Raw genomic sequence first — 16792 nt, 5'->3', positions numbered from 1 at the left:
TGCGTTTTTTGTAAAGACTGTGGTATCGACTGCGTTTTTTTGTAAGAATTGTAGTTTCGCTGCGTTTTTTGAACTGTGGTATCGCTGCGTTTTTTTTTTTAAAGACTGTGGTATCGCTGCGTTTTTTGTAAAGACTGTGGTATCGCTGCGTTATAATGTAAGAACTGCTCCTATTGTTGCACGGTCTAACCGCTGCGCCTCTATCAGGTGTAGTAATAAGGAGCCTCAAATTATGGTTTTCGATTATGGTTTGAGATTTTTGTAAGTGAAAGTGATATTATTGCAACAGCAAATAGGAATGAAGTTCCAGATTTTTATTATTTGGAATGTTTGAAGTCAAAGTGATGTTATTACAGCAGTAAATGAAGTTCGATTTTTTCATAAGTCAACATTATGATATTTAAGGACAAGAAAGAGGATTGCTTGAGATTTTATAAGGCAGAATGATGATATTTCTGGGTTGTGATTCATATCACGATATCATTTCACCGACAAATAACAACTGTACATTTTGGTTTTACCTCCACTAACCTAGAAGTCTTTTATCAACAGAAGTTTTTTGCCAGAGATATTTTTTTACAGAATGCATTCAATCATTTCTATGGTCGGAATAGTTCTCACTGGCAAGGAGAACTATTCTGAATGGTCTCGGATGGTAAAACACACCCTCATCTACAATGAGCTGTGGAAAGGAGTGTGTGTCGGAGAAGAAGACAAAGACCCTGTGCAGCCTACATCAGATAAAGAACTTGTCATTTGGGAAAACAAGAACAGCAAAGCCTATGCATTGATCGCAGCATTTGTAAATGAGGAAGTAAGTCGTCATATTTCATCCTATTCCACTGCCTTTGAAGCTTTACAAAAGCTGAAAGAACTCTATGATACACATTCTGCACTTGAAGTTGTTCAGCTCATGATTAAACTCTTCACTCTTGAACTGAAAAATAATGATCCTCTTGCTCTTGCATCTGAAATAAAGTCTATAATGCATGATATTAAATCCACTAAGGTTGAGCTGGATATCTCTCTTATTGCCTTTCTCAAAGCACTCTATCCTACCTACTCTAATTATCTTGAGTCTTTACAAGCAAATGGAAATCTTAAAGATATAACCTTTGACACTCTTGTGAAAAAGTTTGCTGAAAGAGAGAAAGCCTTTGGAAAGAAAACAGTCCCTGAATCTTCTGAAGACACTGTTTGCCTTGCTCATAAAGAAAAGCATCCTGCTCAAGATTCTACAAGAGGAAGAGGTGGACGAAGAGGAAGAGGAAGATACTTCAGAGGCAGGGGGGGCAGACATCCTCAAGCAGAAAAGGCAGATCTGCATTGCATTCGCTGCAAACGAAATGGATCACATGATAATTCTACATGCAAGCTACCATGGGACAAAGTTGAGCAGAGAAGAAATCAGCAGAAAGGTAAAACTGATGACACAGACAAAGGTAAAGCACCTGAATCCGCTCACTATATTGAGGCACAATGTAACATTGGAGTAAATGAAGATTTGTTTAATGCTTCACTTGCTTCTTCGAAAAATGACCGGTTGCTTGATTCAGAAGTAACCTGTCATATGACTCATAGGAAAGATTTCTTTGAAGATTTCACTGACAATGTTGATGGAGCAGTATACTTTGCAGATCAGTCAAAAATCAAGCCATCAGGGCTTGGCACAATCAGGCTTAAACTGCCTGGTCTTCCAGACTTTCTTCTGGATCACGTTCTATATATCCCACAGTTCAAGAGAAACTTGCTGTCCCTGGTCCACATCCGCCAGCAAGGTCACTCCATTCACATGTTTGATGGCAAGCTTGAGGTAAGAAAGGCATCTGACCACTCACTTGTCATGAGGGGTGTTGTCGCGCGGATTGACACGACAACCCTCAGACCGGGGGCTGTCACTCTGATCCCCGATCCCTCCGTTTAAGCCAGTCTCCCGCGGCTAAGGGGGGTAGACCCTGTGAGATGATGAGACCAACTATCGACCAGTTGGTTGGGAGATCCGATAAATGATATGATAAGCACTAGATGGATTTAGAAATTTAAAGGACCAGTGCCTTGTGGAGTTAATGTTTAAATGATTAAGTACCAGATGCTGGCAGGAATATGATCTCATTAGGAGCAATCGTTTATCATTTAACTTTTATCAAGTGAGAAAAAATGCTTAACGACTTAGTGATACTCCAGCAAATTTAGATTTTCGAAATATAAAGTGTTTTGCATGACCATGTAAAATAACAACAGGAGGCCACATTCATGCAATTAATCATCAGCTGAAGATTGAATCAAATTAAACACTAATCCCCACGTTAAAAAATTCAATCTCAACATAAAAGATGAAACACAGGTAATTTCCGAGTCAAGACTGAAAATGGCAAAAATATCCCACAATATATTTTTTTATGATTTTCAGGCAAAATTTTAAACAAAAATTCCTAAATCAATCTAAAACTTAAATGCATAAAAAATTAAACTAAGCCTAAAAAAAAATTTAAGAAATCCTTTTTTATTTTTTTTATAAAAAAAAAATCTATACAAAGGAAAATAAACGATTTATTTAAAAAAAAAAATTAAAATCTAAAGAAATTTACCCAAAATCTAACTAAAAGAAAACCTAAAACCCTAACATTTTCATTTTTTTTTTTATGAAACTATTTAGAAGGAATTAAAATCCAACTACATGAAAACTATAAAAAAAAGAAACTATGTAAAACGAAACTAAAAAAAAAAAAAATTGAAATTTAAATCTAAAGCAAAACCTAAAACTAACCTACGCAATGCAACCGATTGAGCTTACGCTGGCCTTCACTGAAAAACGATTTCATATAACACAAATACGCATACCTGTGGCAGTCTTCAAACGATGGCGGATAGTCGATGATGATACGTGACTCCGGCAGACCAAGAAATATACGCAAAGGGTTCCGCAGGCAATTTCTGGTGTGATGTGGAAAAATAGACCCTCGACCAGGCAAATCTATGGATTGAGATCTAATAATCGATGAAAATGCTGGTCACGTGCTTGGTTTGTCCGTTCATGTCTTGTGTTTGCTGGGTATGAATCGCCTCAAATCGTTTCTGAATTTGCCCATATGCTGCTGCAGATAAGCACTTAAATCGGTTTAGAACATACCTGGGCAATTTCGACTGAGCTCTACCTGGTACTCGATGGAGAAAAACGGACTTTCAGGAATCTCCTCATGCAAAACCCGTGAGTCACTCAGCCCGCGTGAATTGTTTGAAGATTTGCAGACGGCGGGTATGATCTTCGAATTTTTGTTTGAAGGGCCACGAAACTCTCCTCACGGCAGCCACTAAATCGAAATTTGTGTTTCTGTATGACTGGTATGGGCACCTTGTTTTTTGGAAAGCCGCCACAGAGAGGGATAACTTGATTAATACAGCAGACCCGCAAAACCCCTGAAGCCACCGGGCAGATTTTTCGAATGGCAGTTTTAGCTATTTCTTCACACGACACTTCTTGTTCTGCAGGGTCAGTCACCAGGTATCCTTGATGGCAACGAGTTTTAGGCTTGTCTTTTGCCACTAGAATCTACTGATCTGGAACCGAGAGCCTGAAAATTTGATTTATCAGTGCACAGAATGCTGAAGCTACAGAAAACTGGTAGAAAGCTTATGATCCCAATAACAATTTAACTTTCCTGCCAACATTGTACCTGCAAGAAGAAAAACAAAAACCCGGCAGATAATATGCAAAACCTAAAAGTAAAACCCTTCACAATTAACCTAGAATCACAAAAAATTTACAGCTCTGGACAGCCAGATTTGACAATAATTGCAGTAATATTTTCAATATATCAGAAATTTGAACTTTACTGTGAACATAAGAAAATCTCTCAATGTAAAACACGAAATAAAATTTAAAAGATTAACCCAGGGCACAATCAGCTGGGCTCTGCACAGAAAAGCCTGTGGGAGTCGGCTGGTTCAGCCCAGAACTTCCCCAAACGCCCACAAATACCCTTCACCTAAAGATTTCCTGCACACCTCAAGCAAACATCAGCAAAGAGGGCAAGAAATGCTGCTAGATTTCAAGAAATAATGGAGATACCTGCCATTATTTCAGAAACCCTAGCAACACTCAAACCCTAGCAAGTGAGCAAGATACCTGTACTCACAATACTCTGAAAACAAGCTATTATTAACAGCTGAAAACTGAAATATGCAGAAAAATAAACATCTCACAGCAATTCCAGAGTAACACCGACCAGATTTGGACCCCAAAGTCTTTTTTATTAACCAGAAAATCAGATTACAAGAGAGCTTTTTCAATACAGACTCACAAATCAGATAATCTGAAATGACCCCTAGCACCCTACTTAAAGGAAATGCCTCCAACGGCTAGTTCGAGTGATCCATGCAGAAATGATCTCGACCATTGATGACGATCAAGACATTTCTTGATCTCATCCGTCGATTTATTCACTTAAAATATTATTATTTTATTAGTTAGGGTTTTTGCTTTATTTTTTAATTTTTTATTATTTTTTATTTATTTCATTTTTCAATTTTTACTTATTTTATTATTTTATTATTTTTATTCATTTTTTAATTTTTTAATTTATTTTAAAATGGATCATCGAACTAAGCCTTCGGAAAACATCACCTAGGACCTAGGACTTAGGACTCATGAGGGGATTTAAAACATTTTTCGACCCTCAAGACACATTACATCATGACTTTTACAATTTACATCCTAAGGGAGAAAACCCCCTTTAACATAGACCCTCACAAATCACCCAGTTCTGCGACACAACTATAATCTAGCAGATCAACACACTAGGATTCTCCTAAAATTCCAATGACAAAATCAATCCCGGCTTTGGGGTCAGGTTTGAAGGAAAACTCTGCCGATCCGTGGATCGGTGAGACGAAAAACCTTCCGGGACGTAGATTATCATCAGAAAGTTAGGTCCACCTAGGCAAATTACATACATGACTCATGTCTGCTAAGATTATTTACAATCAATACATGCAGACTGGGTTTATAATCAAAAAGATCAAGCCGCTGATGATGGCAGGATGGCACGGACATGTTGATCAGGTGCTGCCCCTTTTTGCCAAGAAAAGGGGGATGTACTGCATGGGTAGTTGACCAGTAGAGGTCAACATCTGGCTCTACTTGGGGACACGTTGTTGCTTGCAGGAATGTGAGAATCCAGAATCTGCATCCATACAACACAAAAATAAGTAGCGTCCATCCAAAAAATCAGCATATACATTAAGCACATAAAAGCTCTTCATTTATTAACTATCTAATAACATGAAAAGTAAATCTAATCCTAAAACAGAAATGAAACGCTGAAAAGACGAGGAGTAGAGTTAGAAATACAATACAAAAAATGCCCCACGGCATCAGATGTGTTCAATATAGTGCATACTGAGCATTTGCCTGCTTTCAGGCAAATCTGTCGGCTGCTTGTCGGATGTGCCATGTCCAATTTTGCATATGGTAGGACTTTTTCCTATGCGAAAATCAAGCAGCTCGCGGCCGTCTGATGCGTCAAATCTTCTTCTCATTTTCTTCCTCTTGCGCTTTTTCCTTCTGGCAGGATGAATTACTGATGAGCTGGAAATTTCTGTCTCGAAACTATCAGATGAAGTATGCGTGATATGTCTCTCTTTAGCCCGCATCTCATCTTTATCATTCTTAAGTCCATCTTCAATCAACCATCTTTCAACTGAACTAATAACCTCCTCATAATAAGATGGAGCTTGTTGCAACAAATGAGAAGGCTCCTGATCTATTGATGTTATCTGGTTTCTTTCATTTTCCAATTGCTGAAATTTTTGAACCTGTATTCTAATGGCATCTATCTGTCTAGAGTGTTCAACCTTTATAGCACTAATTTGTCTGGCATGATGTTCTTCCATGTCTTTTATTACTTTAACATTTTCTTCCTTTATGTTCATCAAGCAATGCTGCATGGAATTTATTTCTTCTTCATGATTCGCTTGCATGTTTCCAATTTCTGTTTCATGTTTAGTTTTCATGGCCTCAATTTCCTTAGCATGCTGATTTTGCGTGTCCTCAATCTCCTTATTACGTTTTTCCAGATGGGTGCGTAAAGTTTTAACATCATTGATAAGATTAGTTTGGTTGCTTTCCATATTTTTCACCAGCATCATTAAATCTTGTATTATTTGCTTTTGCTCTTCCTTTTGATTGTCATTTATCCCTGATTTTTTACTATCATGAACTTGATCTGCAATAGTTCCGGTTGATGACACATTCTGATCTTGAACTCTTTCTTTTTGTTGCACAATTTTAGGGGCAGAAGGCAAGCTGTTTGGACTATCATATCTATCTTTAAAAGCATTGAGAATGTCTTGTAAAGAAGTGAAAAAATCATTAGGAAAGTTATTAAACCAATTCAAGGCATCACCCTCAAAAGAATGGACAAATAGACGCATCTTGAAATCTTCATGATTATATTGAGGAAGTCTACAATATATGGTCATTACACAAGTAAACATGTTTAAATGATGTCTAACAGCGACCGGATCATCACCCGAGAACTTAAATAATTTAGAAATGGCCTCTTTCGGAAGATCATGGAGATTATTAGTAAAATGACATGGTTTACATGAATAATCCATGATGAACAACAAGGGATCAAATGGATGATAGAAAGAGATTTATGCTCAAGAGAATTAAGAGATGAGAAAAGTGGAGTCGCCACTTGAACAATGAATCTGATTCTAGGATCCAAAAAGTAACCACAAGCAGATATGAGGAAAGCTTCTTGTCTGGGAAAAATGAGAAAGTGGAGTCGCCACCCAAACAGGAAACAAACCCAAGAGGCGCTGCTGATATGTGATGAAAAGATGCCAAGATATTGAATCTGCCAGCTCAACTGAGAGATGAGAAAGATGAGAAGATGAATGATTGTCGTTTAAAACACCGAGAACAATTCGTCCCCGGCAACGGCGCCAAAAAATGTTGTCGCGCGGATTGACACGACAACCCTCAGACCGGGGGCTGTCACTCTGATCCCCGATCCCTCCGTTTAAGCCAGTCTCCCGCGGCTAAGGGGGGTAGACCCTGTGAGATGATGAGACCAACAGTCGACCAGTTGGTTGGGAGATCCGATAAACGATATGATAAGCACTAGATGGATTTAGAAATTTAAAGGACCAGTGCCTTGTGGAGTTAATGTTTAAATGATTAAGTACCAGATGCTGGCAGGAATATGATCTCATTAGGAGCAATCGTTTATCATTTAACTTTTATCAAGTGAGAAAAAATGCTTAACGACTTAGTGATACTCCAGCAAATTTAGATTTTCGAAATATAAAGTGTTTTGCATGACCATGTAAAATAACAACAGGAGGCCACATTCATGCAATTAATCATCCGCTGAAGATTGAATCAAATTAAACACTAATCCCCACGTTAAAAAAAAAATTCAATCTCAACATAAAAGATGAAACACAGGTAATTTCCGAGTCAAGACTGAAAATGGCAAAAATATCCCACAATATATTTTTTTATGATTTTCAGGCAAAATTTTAAACAAAAATTCCTAAATTAATCTAGAACTTAAATGCATAAAAAACTAAACTAAGCCTAAAAAAAAATTTAAGAAATCCTTTTTTATTTTTTTTATAAAAAAAAAATCTATACAAAGGAAAATAAACGATTTATTTAAAAAAAAAATTAAAATCTAAAGAAATTTACCCAAAATCTAACTAAAAGAAAACCTAAAACCCTAACATTTTCATTTTTTTTTTTTTTTTTTTTTATGAAACTATTTAGAAGGAATTAAAATCCAACTACATGAAAACTATAAAAAAAAGAAACTATGTAAAACGAAACTAAAAAAAAATTAAATTGAAATTTAAATCTAAAGCAAAACCTAAAACTAACCTACGCAATGCAACCGATTGAGCTTACGCTGGCCTTCACTGAAAAACGATTTCATATAACACAAATACGCATACCTGTGGCAGTCTTCAAACGATGGCGGATAGTCGATGATGATACGTGACTCCGGCAGACCAAGAAATATACGCAAAGGGTTCCGCAGGCAATTTCTGGTGTGATGTGGAAAAATAGACCCTCGACCAGGCGAATCTATGGATTGAGATCTAATAATCGATGAAAATGCTGGTCACGTGCTTGGTTTGTCCGTTCATGTCTTGTGTTTGCAGGGTATCAATCGCCTCAAATCGTTTCTGAATTTGCCCATATGCTGCTGCGGATAAGCACTTAAATCGGTTTAGAACGTACCTGGGCAATTTCGACTGAGCTCTACCTGGTACTCGATGGAGAAAAACGGACTTTCAGGAATCTCCTCATGCAAAACCCGTGAGTCACTCAGCCCGCGTGAATTGTTTGAAGATTTGCAGACGGCGGGTATGATCTTCGAATTTTTGTTTGAAGGGCCACGAAACTCTCCTCACGGCAGCCACTAAATCGAAATTTGTGTTTCTGTATAACTGGTATGGGCACCTTGTTTTTGGAAAGCCGCCACAGAGAGGAATAACTTGATTAATACAGCAGACCCGCAAAACCCCTGAAGCCACCGGGCAGATTTTTCGAATGGCAGTTTTAGCTATTTCTTCACACGACACTTCTTGTTCTGCAGGATCAGTCACCAGGTATCCTTGATGGCAACGAGTTTTAGGCTTGTCTTTTGCCACTAGAATCTACTGATCTGGAACCGAGAGCCTGAAAATTTGATTTATCAGTGCACAGAATGCTGAAGCTACTGGTAGAAAGCTTATGATCCCAAATGACAATTTAACTTTCCTGCCAACATTGTACCTGCAAGAAGAAAAACAAAAACCCGGCAGATAATATGCGAAACCTAAAAGTAAAACCCTTCACAATTAACCTAGAATCACAAAAAATTTACAGCTCTGGACAGCCAGATTTGACAATAATTGCAGTAATATTTTCAATATATCAAAAATTTGAACTTTACTGTGAACATAAGAAAATCTCTCAATGCAAAACACGAAATAACATTTAAAAGATTAACCCAGGGCACAATCAGCTGGGCTCTGCACCGAAAAGCCTGTGGGAGTCGGCTGGTTCAGCCCAGAACTTCCCCAAACGCCCACAAATACCCTTCACCTAAAGATTTCCTGCACACCTCAAGCAAACATCAGCAAAGAGGGCAAGAAATGCTGCTAGATTTCAAGAAATAATGGAGATACCTGCCATTATTTCAGAAACCCTAGCAACACTCAAACCCTAGCAAGTGAGCAAGATACCTGTACTCACAATACTCTAAAAACAAGCTATTATTAACAGCTGAAAACTGAAATATGCAGAAAAATAAACATCTCACAGCAATTCCAGAGAGTAACACCGGCCAGATTTGGACCCCAAAGTCTTTTTTATTAACCAGAAAATCAGATTACAAGAGAGCTTTTTCAATACAGACTCACAGATCAGATAATCTGAAGTGACCCCTAGCACCCTACTTAAAGGAAATGCCTCCAACGGCTAGTTCGAGTGATCCATGCAGAAATGATCTCGACCGTTGATGACGATCAAGACATCTCTTGATCTCATCTGTCGATTTATTCACTTAAAATATTATTATTTTATTAGTTAGGGTTTTTGCTTTATTTTTTAATTTTTTATTATTTTTTATTTATTTCATTTTTTAATTTTTACTTATTTTATTATTTTTATTCATTTTTTAATTTTTTAATTTATTTTAAAATGGATCATCGAACTAAGCCTTCGGAAAACATCACCTAGGACCTAGGACTTAGGACTCATGAGGGGATTTAAAACATTTTTCGACCCTCAGGACACATTTCATCATGACTTTTACAATTTACATCCTAAGGGAGAAAACCCCCTTTAACATAGACCCTCACAAATCACCCAGTTCTGCGACACAACTATAATCTAGCAGATCAACACACTAGGATTCTCCTAAAATTCCAATGACAAAATCAATCCCGGCTTTGGGGTCAGGTTTGAAGGAAAACTCTGCCGATCCGTAGATCGGTGAGACGAAAAACCTTCCGGGACGTAGATTATCATCAGAAAGTTAGGTCCACCTAGGCAAATTACATACATGACTCATGTCTGCTAAGATTATTTACAATCAATACATGCAGACTGGGTTTATAATCAAAAAGATCAAGCTGCTGATGATGGCAGGATGGCACGGACATGTTGATCAGGTGCTGCCCCTTTTTGCCAAGAAAAGGGGGATGTACTGCATGGGTAGTTGACCAGTAGAGGTCAACAAGGGGTATAGAAGAAGAAAGACTTCTTAAACTGCAAGGAACCTCTGCTCATGCACAACATTTCTCATATATTTCTCATCATGAAGAAGGTGCACTTCCATCAAGTTTATTATGGCATGCTAGATTTGGACATTTAAACTATGATAGTCTCCGATTGTTGAAGAAAAATGGTGTTGCTGGTTTGCCTACAATTCCTAGAAAACATAAACAATGTGATGCTTGCATTCTAGGAAAGCATAGCAAACAGTCTTTTCATGATTCACATTCAAGAGCACATAGGAAGCTTGAACTTATTCATTCAGATTTATGTGGTCCAATGCCTGTTCCTTCTGCAAATGGAAATAAATATATCATGACATTTATTGATGATTACACCAGAATGTGTTGGGTTTATTTTTTGAAGAACAAATCTGATGCTTTTCAAACATTCAAGAATTTTCATAAATGGATTGAAAATGATGCACAATCTCATATTGGGTCTATTCGCACTGATAATGGAAAAGAATATACATCAAATGAATTTGAACACTATCTTCGCCAACATGGGATTAAACATCAAACAACTGTGCCTTATAATCCTCAACAGAATGGTGTAACTGAAAGAATGAACAGAACAATTTTCAATATGGTACGATCCATGCTTTTCTTCAAAAATGTAAAGACAATGTTTTGGGCTGACGATGTTCTATGTGCTGCATATATAAAGAATAGATGTCCATCTAGTGCTATAAGAAACAAGACTCCTTATGAATTGTGGTATGGACATGTTCCTTCGGTAAAACATCTCAGGATTTTTGGTTCCACCTGTTATGCTTTAATACCAAAGGTACATAGAAACAAACTTGGTGCTAGAAGTCGTAAGTGTATCTTCCTAGGGTATTCAAACACATCTAAAGCATACCGCCTTTATGATGAAGTAAATAAAAAGTTTGTTTTATCTAGAGATGTCATTTTTCTTGAATCATCCAAATCTGACAGTGTTGTTGAGCGGCAACTTGATCGCTTGGATAGATTCACAAAACCGAAATCATTCCAAGAGTTTGATAATCAGATTCCACATCTTGAAGGGGGGATTCCTATACTAGATCAACATGTGGAATCTTCTTCTGAAGAACAATCTCCCCTGCATGACACTCCAACAACGGATGATGCTTTAAGTGATGTAATTGATAGAATTGGGAGACTCAATCTTGATTCAAACCCAACTCAATCAACAGAACAGCCTGGACCATCTCAGAAAGGTCCCCCAAAATGGCTGACAAAGACACTTGAAAGTGTTCATCCTGATGAAATTGGAAAAACAGGAACCAGAAATACAAACAGACAAGATGGAGGTGATGTAGATAACTCTAATTCACCTGTTGATATGGATGTTACTTATGATTGTGAATTGAACTTGTCTACAAATTTTAAACCAACTTCCTTCAAAGAAGCTGCTTCTCATGATGAATGGAAAGAAGCGATGCAGAAGGAGTATGATGCCCTCATAAAGAATGGCACTTGGACGCTGGTTGATCCTCCATTTGGAACCAAACCAATTGGCTGCAAGTGGGTCTACAAGAACAAGTACAAAGCTGATGGCTCACTTGACAAGCACAAAGCTAGGCTTGTGGCAAAAGGTTTTGCACAGAAGGAAGGGGTCGATTATGAGGAAACTTTTGCTCCCACAGCAAAATGGGCCACCATCCGGACACTCTTTGCACTAGCTGCTCAGAACGGTTGGAAAGTCCATCAAATGGATGTAAAAACTGCATTCTTGAATGGAGATCTAAAAGAGAATGTTTTTATGTCCCAGCCTGAAGGATTTGCTGTGAAAGGACATGAACACAAAGTATGCAAACTTGTGAAGTCCTTGTATGGCCTCAAACAAGCACCACGAGCCTGGTATGAAAAACTAACTGAGCATCTTCTGAAACTCAACTTCAAACATTTTGATCTTGATGATGCAACTTTATTTGTCAAGAAAGTTGGCAAAACAGTTGTATATCTTGTGGTATATGTAGATGATCTTTTAATGACAGGGAACAATGAAAAGCTATATTGCATCCATAAAGAAATAATTAGGAAAAAATTTTGAAATGACTGATTTGGGCTATGTTCATTACTATCTTGGCATTGAAGTAACCCAATATCCAAAGTCCATATTTCTTTCTCAAAAGAAATACATTGGAGATTTGTTAAACAGATTTGGCATGACAGAGTGTAATCCCCTTTCTACTCCAATGGAACAAAACTTGAAGCTCACATCTATTGAAGGAAAGGAATTTGAGGATGCAACAAAGTATAGACAGCTTGTAGGAAGTCTCATCTACCTCACTACTACCAGACCAGACATTTCATTTGCTGTTGGAATCCTCTCCAGGTTTATGCAAAAGCCTTGTGAGGGACATTGGTCTGCTGCAAAAAGAGTTCTAAGGTACTTGAAGGGAACTCAAGACCTTGGAATCAAGTATACACAGGTGGACGACTTCAACTTGATTCGATACTCTGATTCAGACTTCGATGGAGACAAAGAAACTGGGGTATCTACTTCAGGATATGCTATGAGTCTTGGATCAGGAGCTGTCTCCTGGAGATCACGCAAACAATCAGTACCAGCAGATTCCACAACAGAAGCAGAATATGTGGCAGCAGCTGAAGCAACGAAAGAAATTGTGTGGCTCAGGAAAATTCTTGAAGATTTGCAGGTAAAACAAATACAATCAACTCCACTCATGATTGATAACACATCTGCAATAAAGTTGGCCAAGAATCCAAAGTTCCATTATCGTACTAAGCACATCAATACTAAATATCATCTGATCTGACATCATGTTGACGCCAAAACAATCCATCTCCGTCATTGTTCCACAAACGAGCAAATTGCAGACATCTTCACCAAAGCGCTTGGAAGAGAAAAGCTTGAAAGATTTAGAACGATGCTTGGACTCACCAACATCCCTTCAGATTAAGGGGGGAATGTTAACACCTAATCCGAAACGGATGGGTGAACTGGACAGTCATCTAGAAGATGAACTGATCCGTTTTTATTTTTGTATATAAACATGAGTTACCTAATGAATAATATCACTCAGTTTTCTCTCTTGTTCAATGTGGAGTTACCCTGGCCTGACAGCTTAAGCCTTGTACTTACATTGAGTCTTCCCCTTGAAACCTTTTATGCCACCTTATACCTGTAAGTCTAGAATATCCATTAGGTGACCTATATACCAATACTCCTCTCATTGGTGAAAATCCATAAAGAGCAGGGGGTAGTAGCTGTGGTGATAGTGGGATACTACCTTATTGTTGTCACTTGGTCTAGTGATTGCCTTGTAGGGTACCCCTCTACAAGGCCTGGTAGATTTTGTGACAACAATATATATATATATATATATATATAATCAGGTACAGGTTCAAAGAACCTGGTACAGTCCCCCAAAATTAGATAGATAGGTATGGTCATATGGCTGGTACTATACTTGAATGATCGCAGTGTTACTCTCAATCATGTGGAAGTCTATAGTTCGTAAGAAGTACTACTCTCAATCATATGGAAATCAATAGTTTGCAAGAAGTATTACTCTCAAGCATGTGTTACCATGACAAACTGTTTAGATTTTTGCAGTACAGTTTTCTAAGCTTGTGAATGCCCATTGTCTACAAATCAAAAAGTGAACTTGTGAACTTCTAAATTTCTATTTTTAGTGTTTTTCCCTGGGGATATGGCCATCAATCACCCCATTGATACATCCCTTCAACTCTGGGGTATGACAGAGTACTCCTAGAGCCATCCCAGGGTATCTAGTATCTACCATCCTCATTTTAGGGTACAACCAGCCCAGGTACACTACCCATACAACATTGCAAAACCGCCATTAAAATAGGAAAACACTGATAATACATATTACAGGCAACCAACTCCTCGATATTAGTACAAAGGAATCACATATTGATTGTTGCGAGTGCTGCACATCTTATCAAGTCATACAAACATATTAAATACAGCTGATTCTGATCATTACATATTTTATCCAGACAAAAATTCATATCTTTGAAGAATGCAATAATTAATCTTTTGTGACCAGAAGAATATGCATGTAAAAGTTGTATAATGTATCCAAAAGAAACCTGTCAAATACTTTGTTATTTTATGGGTAGTTAGAATGTCTAAAACATACCCCCTGCAATTGGTTGCCATCTGCTTGAATTCACTATTCCAAATTCAGATTTTGATTTCTCATGGCTCTCCATAATTGCATTATTCAACACCTATCCCTCTCAAGGGAAAAATGTTGTAAATCTTATAAAATTGCCAAGGCATGTTCTCCCACGGTCTATAAAGTAGATGCAGACCAGAGTTTCCCATATGCACGGATGGACATGCATGTAAAGCAAAATTTCCTCTATCAACATTCTCAACATATAAACTTGGGGAGGTTGCTGATATAGAATTACATAGTTGGTACTAGGTAGCAGCCTTCTCCTAAGAAAGAAACTATTGTTTTCTTCAAAGTTCACACACGCACACATAAATTTTAAACACATTATGCAATCAAATGGATACAAACATACATAAAAAGAGAGCAAGAGGGACAGGTATAATGCTATAGAGAAATATAAGAAGTGCAAGACTAAAAACTGTCTTAATTTTTGCTCTCAAGCTCTATTTTCTGAGTGTTTGACTATCAAATGCCACAGTGCTAGTATTGACAATTCAATCTTAAAGCCTTAAAAATTCAGTTACCTGCTCATAAATAGAATCCAGATAAGTTTTGGCTAACTGAGAAACAGGACGAGGAGTGAAATCCCACAGTTGAAGAACCCAAGCTGGCAGCACCGCAGTTTCATTTGAATGACAAGAAGTACAAAACAACTGACCCATGTATTCACACAGTCGAGGCTTCGACGAGATAATATTCTGGACAAATCCTTCGATCAAGCTGTTTGCTACATCCAATTGTTTGTAACAACCTGCACATAAGTAGTGTTGACTTTCCAGTAATTGTTTGAAAGGCTTACAAGGATGAATTTGTAAATTAAGCCTTATGGTCTTCCCAAAAGCTGAAATTTCTTCTATCTCACTCTGTTTTCCCAAATGTCTAATCTTCCCAGAATGGAATATAGGCAACAACTGGTCTAAATTTTGGAAATTAAAGCTAGAACCTTTTTCTCCAGAAACCTTTTCCATATTTACATATTCCTTATCTTCAGATGCAGGAGTGGTGTCATGGGATTTTCTTTTTGGTAGCAAAAACAGAAGGAGGGGTGGTGCTGTATCAAAAGGAGCTCCAGCTTCAAGCAGAGAAGATAAGCATTCTTCAATAAGTAAACTTCTTTCTTCCACCAAATTAGAAGCAATGCTAAATATTTTACGAGACTCCTTTTCAACATTTTCCCATGGGGAAGGAAGCTGTATGTCATTTTGGGCAACAAACATCCCTTTTAGTTCATGATAAAGATGAATAAAATCACGATATCTTTGTTCAATCTCCCACTCGTTTCTTTCACTCCTTACTCTTATTTGGTATACCATATATTCCTTCAGACCAACCAACTTTTCCCCAAGAGAAGCCCCTCCCTTTCTATGTTTTGCACCAACAACTTCAACCGAATCAATCTTTTGGAAGGACAAATTCTGTTGACACAAATTATGGCTATCTGAGGCATTTGAACCACTCTTCCAATAAGTTTTTGGAGACTGCAGTAATGAGCCTCTATTAGCACAAACAAACCCAGCTCCATTGTTCTCACCTGAATCAAAAAGCACCTCCTCCATATCATGTAGTGTGTCAACGTTGGACTCATTAATGTCCATTGCTTCAAGAGTTTGTGAAAGCTGCAAAGTATAATAGTTAGATATTGCTCTTTCACTGTCTAGTGAATAATAGGACTGAAATATCTATCGTGACTTTATACTCAAGAACATACAGAAAAAATAAAGCACTTCCCACAAAGTTAAAAGATATTGCAGAGAGTCCACTCTACATTATCATCAGACAAAAGAATACAACGCATATAAAAAATGAGATAGCTTCCAGCACACCAAACACTGGTTAGTGAATATAAGAATAACTTATACCATAGAAATTGCTATTACATTCTTGTATGCCAAAGTGAATCAGAGAAACCTTATGTGCAATGCTCCTTTTCAGCCAGTTCCAGAGGATAAAGGCAAAATAAAAAAAATATAAATTTGGACAGGAGACTGCAATGGCGTTAAGGAGTCTGAATTTTGAAATGGATCACTCATTGTCGCATTGATTCCAATAGAAAGAGATGTAAAAGGTGTTTCTACAACTCCTTTGAAATATAGGGGTAGATTTGGAGTTCACCAGTTTCACTCCATGATGTCATCAAGGATAATGACCTTTTCATCTTTATAGGGAGAAACGAGAGCACATAATGCCCCTTGTCAACGAGCTTCAAAGTATCCTTGGGTTTCAGATTTTGGGACAAAAACTATGTAATCATATAAAGGGGTTTTTGATGTGTCCCTTGCCTTATTCCTGCTTAACTTCATTCAGATATCTTCCTGGTTTCTTTGGACATTCCCCATTCATTTATGGATGAATTC

The 16792-nt window shown here is 37.6% G+C and overlaps 1 protein-coding gene across 29 annotated transcripts in view; it reads right to left on the bottom strand.

Moving 5' to 3' along the window:
* Nucleotides 1–16792, bottom strand: part of LOC149190438 (uncharacterized) — a 362163-nt gene that overhangs the window by 235141 nt on the left and 110230 nt on the right. For all 29 annotated transcript variants that reach the window (XM_089412153.1, XM_089412151.1, XM_089412154.1 and 26 more), the window contains one exon: nt 14963–16054. In XM_089412153.1, the coding sequence (XP_089268279.1) occupies nt 14963–16054 (1092 nt within the window). The remainder of the gene's footprint in view (nt 1–14962; nt 16055–16792) is intronic.

This window comes from Pinus tabuliformis, chromosome 3_1 (assembly GCF_031772625.1).
Source record: "Pinus tabuliformis cultivar Carrire ecotype Pingquan chromosome 3_1, CPIR1, whole genome shotgun sequence".
In the NCBI taxonomy this organism is placed as follows: Eukaryota; Viridiplantae; Streptophyta; class Pinopsida; order Pinales; family Pinaceae; genus Pinus; species Pinus tabuliformis.
The sequence above is the reverse complement of the archived record's forward strand: the minus strand, read 5'-3'. Positions and strand labels throughout refer to the sequence as shown.